The following is a 21240-nucleotide window of genomic DNA, read 5'->3' as shown; positions in this document are numbered from 1 at the left end:
TATCAGCAATAGCAGTTAACTATAACAACTGAAACCATATTTCTCAAATTGAAAACTCTACGCTTCAGTGGCTATCATTAATAAAAGTTATCGTTGATAGCTGATATCAATTATATCAATTGATAACATATTTCTCAAATTAAAAACTATTATAATGATACATCTATTAGTGATAACAATGTATAATAGCTATCAATGATAGCTTTCAATTGTAGAAAAACAGAAAAAATATTCGTAACAATGACAAGTTATCACTGGTAGTAGCTATTAGTGATAATATCCAGTAACAACTATTAGTGATATTCACTAATTGTAGCTATTACTGATAGCTTTCAACGTAAAAAAGTTGAGAAGAAGTGTGTGAAACAATTATTTTTAAAATTGAAGCCACCAGTGATAGCATATATCACCAATAGCAATTATCAATGATAGATTCTATCACTGATAATTTTCAAATTGAGAAATTCGGCAAAAAATGCCCAAAATGATGGTTGGATGTGGATATTTTAGTCTTTTACTATTTTTGTGCTATATATGTAATTATTTTATCCCTGTTCTACATATACTTTTATTTTACGTTTTTTTTTGTCATTTATGCAAGTAACCCTTGAAACAGACATTTGAAAATTTATACAACCCTAAGTTATAGTTGGTTTAACATCATTATTAGTGTTAATTCTATCACTACCTAGCGGTGGGAGAAAGTGAAGATATTGAATACCCTAATCAAGTATAATCTTATTAAAGAGTTTAAATCGATTCACTTCAAGACAATTTAGAATTTTACTAATATGTTTCACATGATATTTTTGAACAAAATCTAAATTAAATAAGAAGGGTGTTCAATTGATACGTACACATACCAAAGTTGTTTAACATTTAAATTGATATTAACTATTGTTGAGTTTAAATTAATACAAGTCCAAAAAAATTAATTAACGAGTGTTTAAATGTAAAATTTTACTAAAAATTGAGAGCTTCACAGCAAGGATGGATCAACACTTCCAATCAGAAACTGAATATTACCTCTTCCGTTAGAATTGCCAGAAGTTTTAATCCAACGCTGTGTACCAACCCAGTCAATTATATCATTACAGTTCTCAGCTTCATGAAAGAGCATCAAATAGCGTTTGGAGGATATTGTGTGGGTTGTGATATTGGTTCCTCTTTCACCATCTCCACGCTTACTGTGCGGGAGCCGCGACAAGAAACCTCCAGGCCGAGACCCTCTTCCTCGAAAATACAAAAAGCTTGTAGAATCATCTAACCGATTATTGTTATTTGATCAATTAAATTTATTGCATAAATAGTTGGCTGAGTGCACAGTGTCTCCCATGCCTCCCATTCCACATATTAATGTGTAACCATTATATGTTACGTGCAATGGAAATATCATAGGTTGTATGTTGGAATCAATAATTGATTCTGGATCATAATTTCCTGCATGTAACATTGCTTGGGAATTTGACCAGCACGACATTTCTTCATAAAGGCGTTTGAGAAGAAGATCCTCAATATCCCCATATCATTAAACAAACATAATCATAACATACACATCTCCCCCTTTGAGATTTTATCATCCTTCAACTCCAAAAAAAAAAAAAAAAAAAAAAGGAAAAAGTTAAATAAGTATAACAAGTAAACAATCAACTTACAGACTTTGCAATTTCTCCAGTTGATAAAAATCAGCATAATTTACCTTCGGCCACTTGACATCCGTTTGTATCCTATGGAGCTCTTCTGTGACATGGACACCACACCTTGTTGAACCTCAAACCAGACCAAAATTTCATTCCAATCATTCCCCTCCATGGATCCCCAAGCTAGAGAAGTAGTTACTAACCACATATATTCTGATTTTGATGGAAGAACTGGTCTTGATAAAGAATAATGGAGTTTATTGCAGATGAATATACTACATAAAATTCGGGCCCCTATTTAAGATGAATCTCCATTCACTTTGAAACTAACGCCGGCAGCCAAAGTTCTTTCCATATCTGGATAGTGACGAAAGCTAGCAGTCACCAAATTGGATGCAGTCTTATAGCTAAACCATTATGGAATCCCAATGGCCGTTAATAAGAACTCTCTTGAAATCTCACCCAATGCGAGGTCCTGTAGAGAATAAGAATTCATAGGCATCAAAACGTCTACGTGCAAGATAGGAACAAAATGAATGAAAAGAATCGAACCTGTTTTATTGATATTATATCCACAATGTTATCTGGAATTCGAGCCAACAATTTGCAACCACTGGCATCCAAATTTTGTATGTTTTGGAGAAGGTTTGGAATTTCTTGAAGAAACTTACAATTCCTTAATTCAAGATTCCATAAGAACACGAACTTGTGGAGACATGAGGGTAAACTAGAGAATTTGTTTTTGGACAAGCGTAGATCAGATAAGAAAGGGGCAACATCACATAATATATCTAAAAAATTTGCATTTGATATGTTGCAAGATTGAAGATTCAACAAAGTGAAATGGGAACATAAACTTTCATTTGGTACTGGGCTCCATTTAATGGGGAAACATTCCAAATATAGAACATCCACTAAGAAGAAGTTCCTTAAGATTCCTTAACAAATAAATTGTATTGGGCAGGGAGATGAGGCTTGTGCAACTGTTAAGGTTTAAATGAGTTAGCTCAGTGAGATAGCCGATTGATGAAGATAACTCCTTTATGGCAGTAAAATTCAAATCCAATTTGTATAAAGATTTCATGTTTTCGCAATTGTTGGGAAGCTTTCAATCTTACAACATTCAGAAAGTAATAAACATCGAAGAGACTTTAACTTGAGATAGATTGGAAGCTTCACCATTTAGTGCATTGTTTAAGGTTCAAACCTTGAAACTTATCTAAAGATCCAACAAATTTATGAATTACTTTTAAAATTTGTGCATTGGTAGAGAAGCAACCTTTGAAGGTTTGATGCTGCAGATAAGTTTGAAACTTTTTCAAGTTTTTTGCAGTAAGAAAGATTCAAAACTTTAAGAGAACTTAACATGAAGTAGCCTCTTGGATGTTTTTTAAGCTTAGAACAATCATCAAGGTTAAGGACAATAAGCTTATTGAGAGAGAAAAACAGACTTATCTATCGTGCCTAACTTGATGCAATTGATGAGATACAATTCTTCAAGGTTTGATGTTGTAGAGAAATCAGGAATTTGCTCTAATAAAGTAGAGTAACTAAGATCAACATGCTTCAACCTTTCACACATTCCTAAAACACATTTGAAAAAGAATCAAAAGGAAAAGGGTGTATGTAATTGGCTTATCAAAACACAATTTAGATAAAATACTAAAATAGTGGCTAAAAGAATAATTGTAAATATAGAAATACATAAAATATAGGTAAAGAAAATCTATAATAACCATTAATCAATATTTAGGCAAACTAATAAAACTCCATATTCAAAAGTAAATCTTGATATAATCATCTATTTATTTGGCATTATTCCACAGAACTAATCCACGACCATGGCATAAAATAACAACACACTTTTTCTTTCTTTCTAAAAGGTATTCTAACCAAAGCATGAGAGAATCAATCATATAATCTCGAAATTAAAGTACAAACACTATATCACTTGAGTTACAAGTAACAAAACCTTTTACTACTAAAATTTTAATACTTTGTGTATTGAATGTGTTTTATAAGTTTAGAATGCAACTCATTACAAAAGTTAAAAAAAATGTAATTTATGCATGAGAATTAGTTAATTTAAACATAGTTTTGAATTAATTTTAGTTTATAAGTAAAGTATTAATTAATTATTATTGTAAAGTAACCATTATACCTAAAATATATTATTTTGAATTTAGAAGATTGTAAACTAACCATTTAATGTGATATATTGGTCTCAATTTTAAATTTGGTTTGATCTTAATCAAATTAAAAAAAAAAATAAAAAAAATAGAAAACGTAACCAAAACGAAATCATGGAACTAAAGGACACAGTATAATTGGACAATCTTCTATATAACAAATCTTATTCATGTTAGGTCATAACATAAAAAGAATCTACCCAATATATTATGGGGTGTTTGCATAAATAGCACAAATTTTTATGATAATAAACCCATATCATTACATTTTCTAGATTGCAAAAGTAGCAATTTTTTTTTTGAAAAAGATACATTGGGTCAGTAGGTGCACCCAGACATCTCCACTAGGTGGACACCCCCTTAGCACCCTCATCATCCCCACTTCATTAATCAATCTGCAATCAGTACAAAGAAGCAGGGAGAAAAAAAGGACTAGAGATAAACCCTCAATCCAAAAGTAACATTATACAAAAGCATGTAAGTTCAAAGCAATAGAAGAAGCTGTGAAATTTGAAAAAAGTCTGGATTTGCTAGTCCACAGCCTTGATAAAGCTTTAATGTTTTTCCCAAGTATCCTTAGCTGTCTTCTCATTGTTATTGAAGATTCTATCATTCCTTTCCAACCAAATATTCCATAGAGCACAAGCAATAGTGTTGAAAAAGATGATGTTCTTTTTGCTTTTTTCATTCTAGCCACAAATATGTTGACAAAGTTCCTTGGGACTGTGGAAAAAGAAGCTTCTGTTAAAGAGAGAGCCAATGTGGTTCCAAATGAACACAACAAAGGGGGAAGGTATAAATAGATGGCTTCTATCTTCTTAATTACTTTTACAGAGAACACACCAGTTTGGCCTCAAACATAGATTGGGGAGCCTTTTGACAAGCTGATCGGCTGTATTTATGCTGTCATGTAGAATAGCCCATATAAAGAATTTTCATTTTTTGGGCAGACTAGATTTCCACAGGTTTGTAAAAATTTTCTGATCCGGTACAGGCAATTCCCCCGAATCATTTAAATGTATCACTTTCTTAACCGAAGCAACCGAAAACATGCCATCAGAATTAAGTTTCCACTTCGAGGTGTCACTGCCAGCAACAATAATTTAAGCATCTAAAGAGGCTTTATGCTCATCCCATAGAGAAATTTTCCAGTCCCTCAGAAGTCTTCTTGGACTAAGCTCCAAATCAAGCGTGTCAGTATTCCACATGTCTCTTATAGAGCTGTTTTATTTAGTAGATAAGGCAAAAAGTCTCAGATAGTGAGTAGAAAAGGGGCTGTTTGAGAGCCAGTGGCTGTTCAAAAAAAAAAAAAAGCTACTGCCATTTCTAATTTTCCAGCTAACTTGGGAGCGGAACCAGTTCAGACCTTTAATGATAGAAGGCCATGGGGCTCTGCTTATGTTGTATTTACTTTTATATGGTAGATCTCTCAAAACTGGGCTATCATATTTGGCTGTTATAATATCCTTTTCCATAAGGGGTTATTTTCATAAATAAATCTCCATAACCACTTGTTTAGAAGCACGAAATTTGTATCTTTGATGCGGCTGATTCCAAGACCCCTTTTTATTTTGGCGAAGAAACCACCGACCACCCAGATGCAATTTTCGGGTTTCATTTGGACTGTTCCAAAGAAAGTTTCTCCAACTTTGTTCAACACTTTTGTAGATGGAGGAAGGAGTTTTGAAAACCGAAAGCTGGTAGGTGGAAAGGCTGGAAAGGGTGGAGTTTATCAATGTAATTTTCCTTTCTTTAGAGAGTAAGGAGTACTTCTAGCTGCACAGTTTTTTTTGCTGATTTTCTCGTTAATATTTTTCCAGAAGCTTTTGGAAAGGGGCTTCCCACCGAGAGGCACTCCCAGGTAATTTGTGGGAAGAAAGTGTGTATTAATACCCCATGATGTAGCAATCTGGTTTGTTCTTGAAGCACCAAAATTAACGGGAGAGATGGTGGATTTGTTTAAATTGACATTTAAGCCCAAAGCAAGTTGGAAAAGATGAATGACATTCCTGAGATTTTTGAGGGAGTCTTCATTATCTTTAACGAATAGTAGAATGTCATCTGCAAAAAGGAGATGTGTAAGATTAAGATTGTCATTTAAACTCACCCCTTTAATTTTATCAACCAGCGTTTCAATCAGCCGACTGAGGTAGTCCATTGCAAGGAAAAAAATGAAGGGAGAGATGGGATCTCCTTGATGAATGCCACGTGAAGGTTGGAATTTGCCTCTCGGTCTGCCATTGATAATGATGGAGTATTGGACACTACTGATGTAAGCTTTAATCCAATTTCTCAATCTGTGAGGATAACCCTTTTTAAGAAGCATATAGTCTATGAAGCTCCATCTGATTTTGTCAAAAGCCTTTTCTAAATCCAGCTTGATCAAAAAACCTTTCACCTTTTTGACTCTCCAGTAATCTATTGCTTCATTCGCAATCAAAATGGCATCCGTAATTTGTCTTCCCTTTATGAACGCCATCTGGTTTTCAGCAACAGTATGAAGAGTTTCTTTTAGCCTTTCTGCTATAACTTTTGCAATAAGCTTGTATAGAGATGTAGTTAAGCTGATAGGCCTTTAATCCAAAGCAACCGAGCATTTATCTTTTTTAGCAATCAGAGCAATGTATATAGCATTTATAGCTTTGTTAATAATATAGTTGGCATGGAAGTCATTGAAGATATTACAGATGTCGCCTTTAATAAGATGCCAAGTTCTTTTGTAAAACTCCATAGTAAACCCATCGGGCCCAGGGCTTTTGTTGTTTGTGAAGGATTTAAGAGCTATGTGAACTTCCTCTTCAGAGAAGAAAGAGCATAGGTCCTCTTGTTGCCTAGAGGAAATAGGAGACCAATGAAGGTTGTCTATAGGCCAAGGAGATTCAATATTGTTGTTCTTATATATGTCTTCAAAATGTTCCAAGAAAGATTGTTCGATCGCCTCGTTGGTACTCTAGAGATCCCCTCTTTTTGAAATAATACTGGAAATGCAACTTCTTCTTTGTCTATTTGAGCAAATTCTGTGGAAAAAGGATGAGTTTTAGTCTCCATCTAAGGTCCAAAGTCTCTTACATTTCTGAGACCAAATTTGTGCTTCTTTATAATCGAATTGGTTGATCTCGGCCTTTAAGAAAGTTCTACGCATGCTCTGAGCTTTTGAAATTTGGTTAGAAGCTTCAGATTTATCAATCTCATCGATTTCTTTAATCCAGGCTCTTTTATCATCCTCATTAACTTTTTTATTTTTTTTTGCTCCAAGTCTTGATTGAGAAAGATATTTATTTGAGCTTCCTTATGAAAGTATCCCAGATGACCGTTTTACATCGAATTTTTCCACCATACGTCAATGTTGTTTTTAAACCAAGTTTCCTTTAAATGCTGATTAATAAATTTGTATGGAGAAGGCCCCAACTGATATTGGATGACTCAAGAAGAAGCGGGAAATGGTCAGATGTTTCTAGAGAGGACTTTGGAATAATGCATCAAGAACATATTTTCCCAACCTGCAGAACATAAAAGTATGTCAATTCTTAATAACACCGATTAAATTCTAAGATTGGACCAAGTAAAATTGGCATTGGTGAGAGGAGGATCGATTAGGTTGCGTTTGATATGAAGGCATTGAACTTTCTCATACTGTAATTGCTCGGATTTTGTGCCGAAGTCTCAGAGGTGTATCTCACCACGTTAAAGTCACCAGCCAATAGCCAATTTAGGGAGGACTTTATATTGAACTCTTCTAATTCGGACCAGAAGTTGTTTCTGTTTCTACGGCTAGCAGATCCATACAGAGCAGAAAGCAACCAAGCTGAGGAAATCGACCCATTTGGAACTCTTATTTTGATGGAGATGGAATAAAGCCCTTGTATGAAATCTGTCATATTGAAATGGAGGTCGTCCGACATAATCAGGATGTCCCCTGAATTACCAACAACATTTACAGCATGCCATTTAATACTGATCGAGCTCCATAAGGATTTAACAATATTTTTTGTGACAGCTTTTAATTTAGTCTCAACTAAAATCATGAAATCAGGATGGTAGCAAGAAATGAGGTTTTTTATTTGAGCTCTTTTTGAGGGAGAGCATAACCCTCTAATTAATGTTCCAACTGACAACTTTCATAAATAATTATCTTGCCTCTTTTCAATGACACTGGCAATGGAGCTGCCATTGTTTACATCAGAAACAACATTCATATTAATATCTAAATCAATAGGAGCCAATTTGAGATTGTTTATTTTAAGACAGTCCACAATCTACTTCTTGAAATTGCTACCTTCACCTTCGCCTTTTTCTTCTTTTTTTTATCCTTGTTTTCATTTTCATTTGTGAGCATCTGTCCTATACTGTCTTTTATAATATCTGAGTGCGTAAGGGGAAGTTGGAGACGGAGAGAAGGAGAACTGTTCTGGGCTGGAAAGGAATTCATCAGATATAAGGGACAGAGGCCCAAGATCCACTGTGAGATTGATAGCAGGAGGCCTATTTTCATCTTCTTTAGGATGAATTTTAAGCATGCCTTGCTTTTTGCTACTTTCCTTCAATAGGCCGACACGTGATGGTGGGCTTTTTTCTTGTAGAACTGCTTTCCTTTCCTCTGGTCTCTTTTTTTGTTATTTTTCAGGAGATTTCTCTTTGGGCTTCCCTCTGGGATTTTTATCCTTATGGGCGCCGTTGGGGCACTCTTAGAATCATAGAAGAAAATTTTGCTTTTGGGATAATCGAAGGAAACCTTTCTTTTTCCTTTCTTTGGGCCTACCGTTTTGAATTTTCTCCTCTGAAAAATTTTTTCCCTCCTTTTTTTCTTGTCAACATCAAATCATTGTCTACCTCCATCTTTCTTTTCCCACTTGAGTCACTGTTGCCGTCATAATTTAATTTTTCCATCATTGTTCCCATTTTTTTTTATTAATTTCTGGAAGCGAGCCATTGCAATGGATTTTCTGTTCGTCTTTTTTCTTTCTAATCATATCCGACGAGATTTTTTCCGATGAGATGGCTAAGTTATCTTCAAAATAGTAAGACTCACACTTCAAATTGAATTCGTCAAAATTAATCACCGCTTTTCTGGTAAAAGAACCGTGGATGCTTGGATTTCTTTCCAAATGCCATTTCCCTTCTGCTTGAGCAATAAATTGAACAATGTAACTCTGCCCTTTTTATCAAACAACTTAATAAAAGCTGGGATAAAACCTGAATAATTGTCTTTAATTCTGACAGAGGCTTCAATGAGATCTGATTGTTCTCTGGTTTTGCGGGCCACATCAATATATCCTCCACATGCGTCTCCAATTTGAAGGAAGCTTTCTAAGTTTCACACGTGCAATGGAATACCCGGATTTTGATCCATCCACCATAGCTCGGCACTACTTTCGGAGTCGCATGTGATTTGTGGTTCCATTCTTTAAATTTCACATAGAACCGTCCCACAGTTGTCTATCCTCTGTTTTTGCAAATCAGCTTTGCTTGCTCTTTGTCTTCAAAGAAAATTAATGCTTTGTAGGCATGGAAAGGTTTGTAGTTGATAGGTAGGTCAAGTTGTTCTTTCAGTTTCTCTATAATTCTCTTCAAGTCATCGTGGAAGTATCTCGTTATAAGTACAACAGTTTTGTTCCAATCGAAAGCAGTTTCGTCAGTCTGTTCCCCCTTCTTCTTTTTTTCCCTAGTATTTGCATTTGTAGATATATGGTGAATTTCTTCATCCGATGAGCTTCCTCTAATAACCACTATCGCATAAGATCTTTGACTGTCTGAATCGGTATCTGAGCTAAAGCAGATTATTTTCTTTCTTTTGTCAACCATCCTTGTAGTAAGTTTGACTTTTGTGGAAGCTTCCTTTTTATCATTTAGAAGATCTGCAAAATGAGCCCAACCCGATTTATCTGTCCCTTCAAGAACAAGAATGCAACATCTCCTTCCTCTGTTATCCACTTTGTAGATTTCTGCTATATAACCTTTCCCGTTGTAAGTCTTTTGGACCCACAACAATATTCTTCAAAACGCCTTTCCAAAAAGAATCTTGTCGTTCGTGGCGTGTCCAGGAGAGCTTTGAAAGTGGATTTAAGACATTCCAATGATTCTAGGGTGACAACGATAGAGGTAGATTTATATGGTCCTACCTCAGTGATAAGTAGCTCTAGTTCTCTCGTGCGGTTGTCCACATAGAGGACAAAATCCTTTTTCTCAATGGTGCAGGATTGAGGGAGATGACGAAGAGTAGCCATTCTAAAAAGGATGCAAAAGTAGCAAATTTAAAAGTGGACAGCGATCTCATCACTCTCTAATAGCCTTTGATATAACTAATTGCTTGTCATATTTGACATATTTGCAATATGCCAAAAATAGGTGTAATAGGTTGCTATTTTTCTATTTTTTTTATCATCTGATTCAATTTTCCATATAATATTTTGCATTATGATAATTGCAGATATAACAACCAGACTCAAAATGATGACATATATATTACAAAGCAAAAAAATATCAATATAGAAAAATTTAGCTTAAACTCTTAGAGTTTATTATATCATATCACTAATATAAGTCAATTAATGATAGATTATATGACTAGTAGGAGTTTATTGTTGTGTGATAGATCTACCTATCATTAATAAATTTTGCTATATTTTGCAAATTCTTTAAAAATATATAACTAGCAGGAGTTAATTCGGCATAAATTTTGCTAAATCACATATTTGTGCTTTTCCTTAAATGTAGTTAAGCTACCCATTAAAAGTTTTTAAGAAAAACAATGAAGAAATCTCTAGTCAAAATTCACATGTGACAGAAATATATTTTACCTTGGGTCTTTTCCCAAATCTTTTGATGAAGCTATGTCGCAAATCTAGTCCAACAAGATTTTTGGTAATGAAGCACGACGACAAAGATCGATGAGTAAATCCATGCCACTCAATCCACTTTAATTAAGCTATTATGTAGGTACTTAATCTTTGTACAAAATCGTGCATTGCAAATGATAAGCAATCCCAATTTTTTCATGCTTCTAAATGCTCATGGATCTACATTTAGCCTTGTGGGATTAGGCAAGTCCAACTTTATGGCTTTACCTGCATCTGTTCCTTACAAAGTCATATATTTAGTAATTTAACATTACTGACAACTTACTTTGACAAACAGTTATTATCAGGTGAAGTCCTGAAAATAAGTAAATTATTTAATACTGTAGGTAGGAGTTACTCACTGAATTATTAACAAACACCTCCCAAATGTCCTGCACCAACCACAGCGACACAACCTACTCCTCTTTCCAAGCTTAGCTGATTCATTATGAACTATGCTATGACCCATTTGTTGTATTAACTCATGCATTTGTACTTTACCCATTTCAATCGTAAGAAGTGAAAGATCTATGAGTATCATAATTTCAAAATCTATGTTCAAATGGCATGCACTCAATATCTTTTTAGCACAATTGTATTCTTCTCCCACGAGTAAACAAGAAATATCAAGGAAAATATCCTTTGCTTTGTCTTCAAGTCCATCAAAACTTAATTTAAGAACATTTTTAATATCTATTCTCAAAGAGTTTTCAAATTCATCTAATATAACATTCGATTCTGCTTGATCTTTGCCACAAAGGAAAGAACCCAAAACAACGAGTGCCAAAGAGAGACCTTTACAATAATTTGTAGCATGTTTTGAAAGGCCTAAATAATTACTTGATGGATGAGTTTTCTTAAAAAGCGTGCCAACTGAAAAGCTCAAGAGCATGGTCTTGATTCAATTCTTGAATTTTATGCTTTTTATCAAATCCATGGCTAGAAAGTAAATGTTGATTCCTTGTCGTCACAATGATTTTACTACCTTGACCAAACCAATCACGACGACTAACTAGTGCTTCTAATTGCTCAAGATGATCCACATCATCGAGAACTATAAGAACTTTCTTTGAACAATCTACTCCTTATGATAATTCTTCTATCACGGCTGACAACCTTCAAATCCTCCTTTAAGATGTCGTTGAGTAAGGTTTTCTGTAGTTCAACAAGCCCATGCTTTGAAGCTTCTCATCTAACATCTTGTAGAAAGCAACATCCTTCAAATTGGTTAGCAATTTTGTTGTACAAAACCTTAGCCAAAGTGGTCTTACCAATGCCTCCAATGCCACACATCCCCACCATGTTAACACCTTCGGACCCAATATGAGAGACCAACTCAATTTTCCTTAGTCGAGAATTAACTCCAACTGAATGCTTGGCTACATGTAGTAATTGCATTGGATTTACTACAGACAACACTCGTTTAACAATTTCTTGGATAAGTTCAGCCTCATCCTTGCTGTTGTAAAGTAACATCATAAAAAAAAAATGAAAATCGGAAATAGTAGATAAATTTAAACTTCACTTGGACAATGAGTCTTCCCAGATTAAAAAAAGAATTACCAATTTGCTAGATCCCAACCAGACAAACCAGCAGCAAAAGTCAAAGCTTCCTTCCATGGTTGTATCTTGTTGGTTAATAACTTATTAGCTTCATGTTTGGCCAATGCTTCCCCAAACCCACCGATTTGTTTTCGAACCTGGGACGGATCCACCTTGTAGAACACTGGCAAGAACTACTTGTCCTTTAGATTTCTTACACTCAATTATTTTCACTAGTTCATCCAAACACCAAGCTGAAGATGCATAATTTTTAGAGAAAATAACGAGGGAAAGTCTAGATCGCTCTATAGATTTGAGAAGAGACTCATAAATTGTTGGAAACGTAATAGACCCTTACAATACAAATCAAGAAACAAGAGAAGAAGATTGTTCTCTTATTCACACAATTGAGAAGAAAGAACTTGAATAATATTTCTTAAACTTGAATTTCTTACCTTCTTTCTTATTTTACAAATGAGAAACCTTACACATATTTATACTAGTAGAAAAATATATTAAAAGTCATTAACAATAAATATCAATACATGTGACTATTCATATATCAATGTATTTAGTGATTAACTATTCCATGTATCTCAACTATTCATGAAATATGCAAATTCATGTATTAAGTTTAGATTAATTTAACTTCAACAGAAATTTGGTCACCCCTATTGAGTTTGTCGTCTAGGAAGATGTTGATTTCCTTTAGACGCAAGGCCATATGAAGATGACTGATAAAATTGGAGCGACTATCCTCTCCTCTGAAATTAAAAAACACATCATAATGGTAATTGAAATTGGGAGAAGAAGAAGATGATTCATCTCCAAGAACAGAAGAAACCATTCTCTCTCACAAAAACAAAAAATGCAAATGTCAAGAAAAAGTAGGCCTTTTTTGAATTTTGAAATTAGTGTCTTGAGACATGTGTACAAAGCAGAATTTTTTTTTTTTTTTACCTCTTTCCTCTCACCTTTTCATCTTTCTGCAAGCTGTCCTCTCAACTTTCTCCCTTCTTTTCTGATTTTTATTTTGCATGCTCACCGAGAGAGAAGAGAAAATAGAGTTTCAAGGGAAAACATCTTTCAAATGTGCATATCGGCGGACGAAGAGAAGAATATACAAGTGTATATTATAGTTGTCAAAAAATTGCTTACATCCACTCTTAGAAGAAGGTAGAGCTTTTTATTCTAACATATTCTTCAAGAAGATGATTAAAAAACGACAAATGAACAGATGATCAATATTATTTTTCTTGTTCTTAATCTATATGTTTCCTGCTTTAAGCTAGGATTTAAAGCTGTTATTTGATTATTTGTTGTCCCTTTTTCTAACAAAAATTATTTACAGAGGTTTAAATCTAAATGTAACTAATTTCATTTGGTTTCGTTTAGAAGTGCAGAAGATTGAAGCTTGTGCAGAAGATAGGATCACAACAGCAAATAAAAAAAAAATAATAAAGTGGTAGTAGCAAAGCAACTTTTGATGTTTGAAATATAGAAACCAAAACCGAAGGAGAAAAAGAATACTGTAAAAAGAGTGAGAGAGTGGGTGAGACTTTTCTGCAAACAAAAGAGAAGAGTGAGTTTCAACAGGTAGAAGATTGACGTTACCGCATAGAGTGAGTTTCCTATTGAGATGTTGTTGAGTCCCATATTGAAAAAATCAAGGAGACTAGAGATAAGCTACTCCTTTCATTGTTAATTGATTTTGAGATAGAATCTCATATTTGATATAATTAGTGCATTGCTAGACTAACTTATCCGTTGGATGTTTTTGATGCATCTAGGGTATATAACACATCTTTTTCCATCTAAAAGAAAAAAAAAAAATTTTTTTGAACAAAATCTAAATTAAATAAAAAGGGTGTTCAATTGATATGTAAACTTACTAAAGTTGTTGAGCATTTAAATTGATATTAATTATCATAGTGTTTAAATTAATACAAGTCCCAAAAAGATTAAAAAGGGTGTTTAAATGTAAATTTTTACTAAAAAATTGAAAGCTTCAGAGCAATGATATATCAACCCTTTTAATCAGAAACTGAACATCACCTCTTCCGTTAGAACTGCCAGAAGTTTTAATCCAACGCTGTGTACCAACCCAGTCAAATATATCATTACAGTTCTCGACTTCATGAAAGAGCATCAAATAGCATTTGGAGGATATTGTATGGGTTGTGATATTGGTTCCTCTTTTACCATCTCCACGCTTACGATGGTGGGCGGCCCATGACCAGGAAAATCTCTGGAGCTCTCTTCCTCGGATATGGAAAATGCTTGTAGAATTATCTAAAGCTTCACTGTAATGGTGCTCCTTTATCTCGAAAAGGTGCTCCTTCATCCATTTAAATTTATTGCATAAAGAGTTGGCGAGTGTAGTATCTCCCATGCCTTCCATTCCACATATTACTGTTTCACCATTATATGTTACGTGCAATGGGAAAATCATAGGTTGTATGTTGGAATCAATTATTGCTTCTGGATCATAATTTCCTGCATGCAACATTGCTTTGGAATTTGACCAGCAGGAGACTGATTCTAAAAAGCTTTTGAGAAGAAGATCCTCAATATCCCTATGCCATTAAAAAAACAAAATCATAACATACTCATCTCCCCCTTTGAGATCTATTATATACTTTCACTCCCAAAAAAAAGAAAAAGAAAGAGACTAAATAAATAACAAGTAAACAATCAACTTACAGACGTTGCAATTTCTCCAGTTGATAAAAATCAGCATAATTTACCATCGGCCACTTGACATCCATTTGTATCCCATGGAGCTCTTCAGTGACATGAACACCACACCTTGTTATAGTTGCATTAACCTCACTATGTGCTTCATGAACCTCAAACCAGACCAAAACTTTATTCCAATCATTCACCTCCACAGAACCCCACGCTAGAGAAGTTGTTACTAACCATATATATTCTGATTTTGATGGAAGAAATGGTCTTGAAAAAGAAAAATGGAGTTTATTGCAAATGAATATATTGCATGAAATTCGGGCCCCACTTGCAGATGAATTTCCTTTCACTTTGAAACTAACACAGGCAGCCAAAGTTCTTTCCATGTCTGGATAGTGACAAAAACTAGCACTCACCAAATTGGAGGCAGTCTTATAGCTGAACCATTCTGGAATCTCTATCCCCGTTAATAAGAACTCTCTTGAAATCTCACCCAATGTGAGGTCCTATAGAGAATAAGAATTCATAATGCATTAAATTGTTTACAAGATAAGAATATAAATTGATGGGAAATTAGAGGCGAACCTGTTTTTTTGATATTATATCCACAATATTATCTGGACTTCGAACCAATGATTCACAACCACTGGCATCCATTTTTTGTATATTCTTAGGAAGGTTTGGAATTTCTTGAAGAAACTTACAATTTTTTAATTCAAGATTCCACAAGGACATGAACTTATGGAGACATGAGGGTAAGCTAGAGAATTTGTTTTCTGACAGGCGTAGATCAGATAAGAAAGGGGCAACATCACATAAAATTTCCAAAAACTTTGCATTTGATATGTTGCAAGATTTAAGATCCAATAAAGTGAAATGGGAAAATAAACTTTCATTTGGAACTAGTAAATGGGGAAATTCTAAGCTCCATGAAGTTGTTTCGATCATTTTTGTAGGAGAGCATACTGGTTGGATGCTTCGGTCCCATTTATGGGGAAATATTCTAAATCTAGAACACCCACTAAGAAGAAGTTCGTCAAGATTCCTTAACAAATAAATTGTATTGGGAAGGGAGATGAGGTTTGTGCAACTGGTAAGATTTAATGTACAGAGCTCAGTAAGATATCCAATTGATGAAGGTAACTCCTTTATGGCAGTAAAATCCAAATCCAAATGCCTTAAAGATTTCATGTTTTCATCGATTGTTGGGAAGCTTTCAAGCTTACAACACCTAGAAAGTTCTAAATTTTGAAGAGATTTTAACCTGAGATGACTTGGAAGCTTTGAAAGGTTAGTGCATTGTCTAAGGTCCAAATGGTCAAGCTTATCCAAAGATCCAATAGATTCATGAATCAATCTTAAATTTGTGCATTCTTGGAGATACAATCTCTCAAGGTTTGATGCTGCAGATAAGTCTGGAATTTTCTCAAGCTTTTTGCAGTAAGAGAGCCTCAGTTCTTTAAGAGAACTTAACATGAAGTAGCCTCTTGGAAACTTTTTAAGGTTAGAACAACCATCAAGGTTTAGGACAATAAGCTTATGGAGAGAAAAAAGAGACTTATCTATCATTCCTAAATTTGTGCAATTGATGAGATACAACTCTCCAAGATTTGATGGAGAAATCAGGAATTTGCTCTAATAAAGTAGAGTAGCTAAGATCAACATGTTTCAACCTTTCACAATCCTAAAACATATCGAAAAAGAAACCAAAATATAATTAAGGGAAAGGGGTATGTAACTTGGCATATCAAACAAAATTTTGATAAAATAGTAGCTAAAAAAATAATTGTAAATATAGAAGAAAAAATGGAATATATGTAAAAAATCTATGATAACCCTTCATCAGTATTTAGGCAAACTAATAAAACTCTATGTATGAAAGTAAATCAGTGATAAAATCAATCCATATCAAGAATATTCATCTATTTGCATTAATCCACAACTATTGCATAAAATAGCAACACACCTTTTTTTTCCTAAGGTATTGTAATTAAAGGTGGGTGAAGACGTAACATCGTATCTCTAATCTCGAAATTGATAATACAAATGTATTAATTGAGCAACGCTCATGTTGACAACAACACACTTTTAGTTTTTACTACTATTAGTTTGATACTGTGTCCAATTGAATTGTATTGTAATTATAAGTTTAAAATGCAACAAATCAGAGAAGTTTTAAAATGTATAATTTATGCATAATATGTTAAATTACATAATTATGAATTAAATTTATTTTATACGTAATTTATTAATGGGGTTTTTACAAAAATAGCAAAAAGATTTATGAAAATAAAGCCTATGTCACTGCATTTTATAAATTGTAAAAGTAGCAAATTTAAAAGTGGATAACATAGTGATAAAAATAGCAAATTTAAAAGCGGATAACCCTCTAATAGCACTCTGATAACCATCTGATAACTATAATATTTGCCATATTTATGCAACATGCAAAAAAAGATGTGATATGAGCTGTTTTTTTCTAAATTTTTTTTTATCATCTTATGCAATTTTCCTTAATTAAGTAATCACTACATTAAATTAACCATTAATACCTGACATATATTGTTTTGAATTTAGTAGATTGTAAAAATAACCATTGATACCTTAAAGAGATTAAGAATGTGATTTAGTCAATTTAGTGAAAATTTGGTTTCAGTTTTTAATTTGATTTTATATTAAAATCAAATCTGAAGGTAATTTTTTTTTTTTTAAAAAAAACCAACTTTTTAACCACAAAACATATATTCTTGGAACACAAGGACAGAATTGGACAAACCTATAGAACAAATCCAATCAGGTAAGATCTTAATTAACATATAGAGCCAATATATTTACTTTTTTTTTTTAAATATATAACAATTAGATTCAAAGTTTTAACACATATATTATAATAAAAAAAATTGCAAATGTAGAAAAATTTAGCTTAAGCTCTAAAAATATTGTATCAATACTATAGTTTATCCTTAAGGATCATATCATAAATAAGAATCTTTTAAAGATAGGCCATATGACTACTAAGAGTCTATCATTGATAGATAGTTATACAAAAACATATTACTTATAATTTAAATTGCAAATGGAAACCTTTAACTTATGAACTCAAGTCTGGACCCTAAACACAAACATATGAACTTAGAAAAAACAACTCTCCACTACACACATAAATATATAAACTCCTCAGACATATAAACTTCTACATACGTATAAACTTTAGACATCGTATCTAAACTTAGCGCAAAAAAAAAAAAAAAAAAAAAAAAAAAAGAAAAAGAAAAAGAAAATAAGCCTTATATTCAAAAGGTATTATAACAAAGATCCGTGTATTTATGAATTATTTTAAATTGTAAACTACCCATTTAAGGCATAGAAATAAAATTTACCTTAAGTCTTTTCTCAAATGTTTTTATGAAGCTATGTTGCAAATCTAGTCCGACAAGATTTTTCGTAATGAAGCACGAAGGCAAAGTTGATTGAGGAAATCCATGCCACTTAATCCACTTTAAGCTATCAGGTAGGTACTCAATCTTGGTACAAAATCTTGCATTTTGAACGATAAGTAATCTCAAATTTTTCATTTTTCTAAAAGCTTGTAGATCCACATCCAACTTTGTGGGATTAGGAAAGTCCAACTTTATGGCTTTAACTGCGTCTGTTCCCTGAAAAAGTCATATATTTAGTAAATTAACAACATTTGACAAACCTTTGTCATCATTTGAAGTCTTAGAAATAAGTAAATTAAAGATACTTTGGGTATGAGTTACTCACTGAATTATTAACAAGCACATCCCAAACATCTTGTACCAACCACAACCTACTCCTCTTTCCAAGCTCAAGAGATTCACCACAAACTATTTTATGACCCATCTGTTTGATTAAATCATGCATTTGCACTTTGTCATTTTCAATCGTCATAAGTGAAAGATCCATGAGTACTATAATTACAAAATCTAGATTTACATGGCATGCACTCAACATCTTCTTAACGTACTTAACTTTCTCTCCCACAAGTAAACAAGAAATATCAAGAAAGATATCCTTTACTTTGTCTTCAAGCCCATCAAAACTTAATTGAAGAATATCTTTGATATCTTTGTTCAAAGAGTTTTCAAATTCATCTAATATACTACACCATTCTACTTGATCTCTGGTACAAAGGAAAGAACCTAAAACAACGAGAGCCAAAGGATGACCTCTACAATAACTTGTAGCACGTTTTGAAAGGTTTAAATAATTACTTGATGGATGATTTTTCTTGAAAGCATGCCAACTAAAAAGCTCAATAGCTTTCTCTTCATTCAATCCTAGAATATTGTGTATTTCATCAAAGCCATGGCTAGAAAGTAAATGTTTATTCCTTGTTGTCACAATGATTCTACTGCCTTGGCCAAACCAATCACGCCCACCAACCAATGCTTCTAACTGCTCAAGTCTATCTACATCATCAAGAACTATAAGAACTTTCTTCGAACACAATCTATTCCTTATGATGTTAATTCCTCTATCAAAATTGACAACTTTCAAATGAATCGTTAGGATCTCATAGAGTAGGCTTTCCTGTAATTGAGCAAGGCCATTGAATTGCTTTGAAGCTTCTCTAACATTTGATAGAAAGCAACAACCTTCAAATTGGCTAGCAATTTTGTTGTATAAAGCTTTAGCCAAAGTTGTCTTACCAATACCTCCAATGCCATATATCCCCACCATGTTAACATCAGTATCAAACTCATACTCATGTTGTGTTTGATAATGGAATTTGTTGCTCTTCTCAAAAAGATTAATATGTGAACGAAGCTTCATATATTCTAGTATAGAATCAATTGCAACCGGATACTTAGCTACATATAAAGGCGCGCAAGTGCGATTTAATGTAGACAACACTTTTTTAACAAGATCTCCAATAAGATCAGCCTCCTTCCTGTTGGTAAGTGCATAATCATATACCAAAATTAAAAGATGATGAACACAATTAATTAAATTGGATCTTGAGAGAGAATGAATCTTCTAAGATAAAAATTAATTGGTCAGTGTGCTCATTAAAATACATACATACACATACATATGTACGTACATATATACATGCATACATTCAAACATAGCATAAAAATGAGATTTGGAATAGAAAAAACAAAATGTCGGTAAGAAAATATATACCTAGTTCCTAGATCCCAACCAGAAAAGTTAGCAGCAGTAGTTAAAGCTTCCCTCCAAATTTGGGTCTTTATTTGGAACTTAGCCTGATGTTTGGCTAATGCTTCTCCGAAACTACCAGTTTGTGTTCGAATATCCGACGGATCCACCTTATAGAAAACTGGCAAAACAATCTGGCCCTTGGACTTCTTACACTCAATTATGTTGACCAATTCATCCAGACACCATGAAGAGGATGCATAATTTTGAGAGAATATAACAATAGAAATTAAAGCTTCCTGTATAGATTTGAAAAGAGTTTCAGAAATTTGCTCACCCCTTTCAAGCTTGTCGTCTATGAAGACGTTGACACCCTTTTGACGCAAAGCCATATCAAGATGACTGGTGAAATTGGTGCGAGTATCCTCACCTCTAAAACTCAAAAACACATCATAACTCCATCCGAAAGTCGGTGATTTTGTTGCAACAGTGGAAGAATCCATTAGGAAAGAAACGCATAGACTAAAGAAAAGAGAAATTGAAAACACCGGTAGCAATATTTGTGAAGAATAATGCAGAGCAAAAATTGAAGAGTGATGTATTAGATAAAGAGAAAAAATCAAACGCTTCAACTATCAATATAATTTTTTTGTTTGAGGAAGGAAACGTAGGCTCTCAATATAAGTTGATTGAGTTGGCATCGCAGTGAAGAAGTGGGGCTTTGTATTTTGAATTTGATTGATACAATACAGCTTCCAATTTCATCGTATTCTCTAGCCACTCCCATTTTAGTTTTCAAAATTTGAGTTTGTTTTTCTAAGAAAATAACAGTGTACAGAAAGTATATAACCATGTTTTATCTAAGTTGAAGTCAATGGTTAAATTTAGATTTGACTCCCTAACAAATATTCAATTTTCAACTTCATTATTCATAAATTAAAATTGATTTTTGTATATTTAACCGACTTCTCACAAAAGCCAATAAATCAAAATGAAAGGTGTTTTAAATAAGTTATAACTTTGCTCTCCCCTTCTTAATTGGATGGGTTCTCAAACAATATGAATCCAACTTTTCTAAATAAAATTAGAATTTGTGTTTGAATATTATTTTGTTTCCAAACTTTCAAGTTTCTTGCAATTTGTCCCATAACTTTTAACGTTTCCATTTTGGAAATTTCAAGAGTTTCTAAACATTCTTAGTCCATTTGTTCGACATTT

At 33.4% G+C, this 21240-nt stretch overlaps 1 protein-coding gene and 1 pseudogene across 1 annotated transcript; both read right to left on the bottom strand.

Annotated features, from left to right (window-relative positions):
• Positions 1-979: 979 nt before the first annotated feature.
• Positions 980-13054, bottom strand: LOC107991302 (disease resistance protein RUN1-like; annotated as a pseudogene).
• Positions 13055-14214: 1160 nt separating this feature from the next.
• LOC103499468 (TMV resistance protein N-like) lies at positions 14215-20540 on the bottom strand. The gene is given in 7 exon segments (XM_051084716.1): positions 14215-14783; positions 14911-15401; positions 15481-16510; positions 16512-16579; positions 18276-18551; positions 18661-19810; positions 20047-20540. Coding segments are annotated over 7 exon segments (4062 nt in total). The 5' UTR covers positions 20526-20540; the 3' UTR covers position 14215.
• Between the last annotated feature and the right edge of the window lie 700 nt (positions 20541-21240).

Source organism: Cucumis melo, chromosome 5 (assembly GCF_025177605.1).
Source record: "Cucumis melo cultivar AY chromosome 5, USDA_Cmelo_AY_1.0, whole genome shotgun sequence".
Taxonomy (NCBI): Eukaryota; Viridiplantae; Streptophyta; class Magnoliopsida; order Cucurbitales; family Cucurbitaceae; genus Cucumis; species Cucumis melo.
The sequence above is the reverse complement of the archived record's forward strand: the minus strand, read 5'-3'. Positions and strand labels throughout refer to the sequence as shown.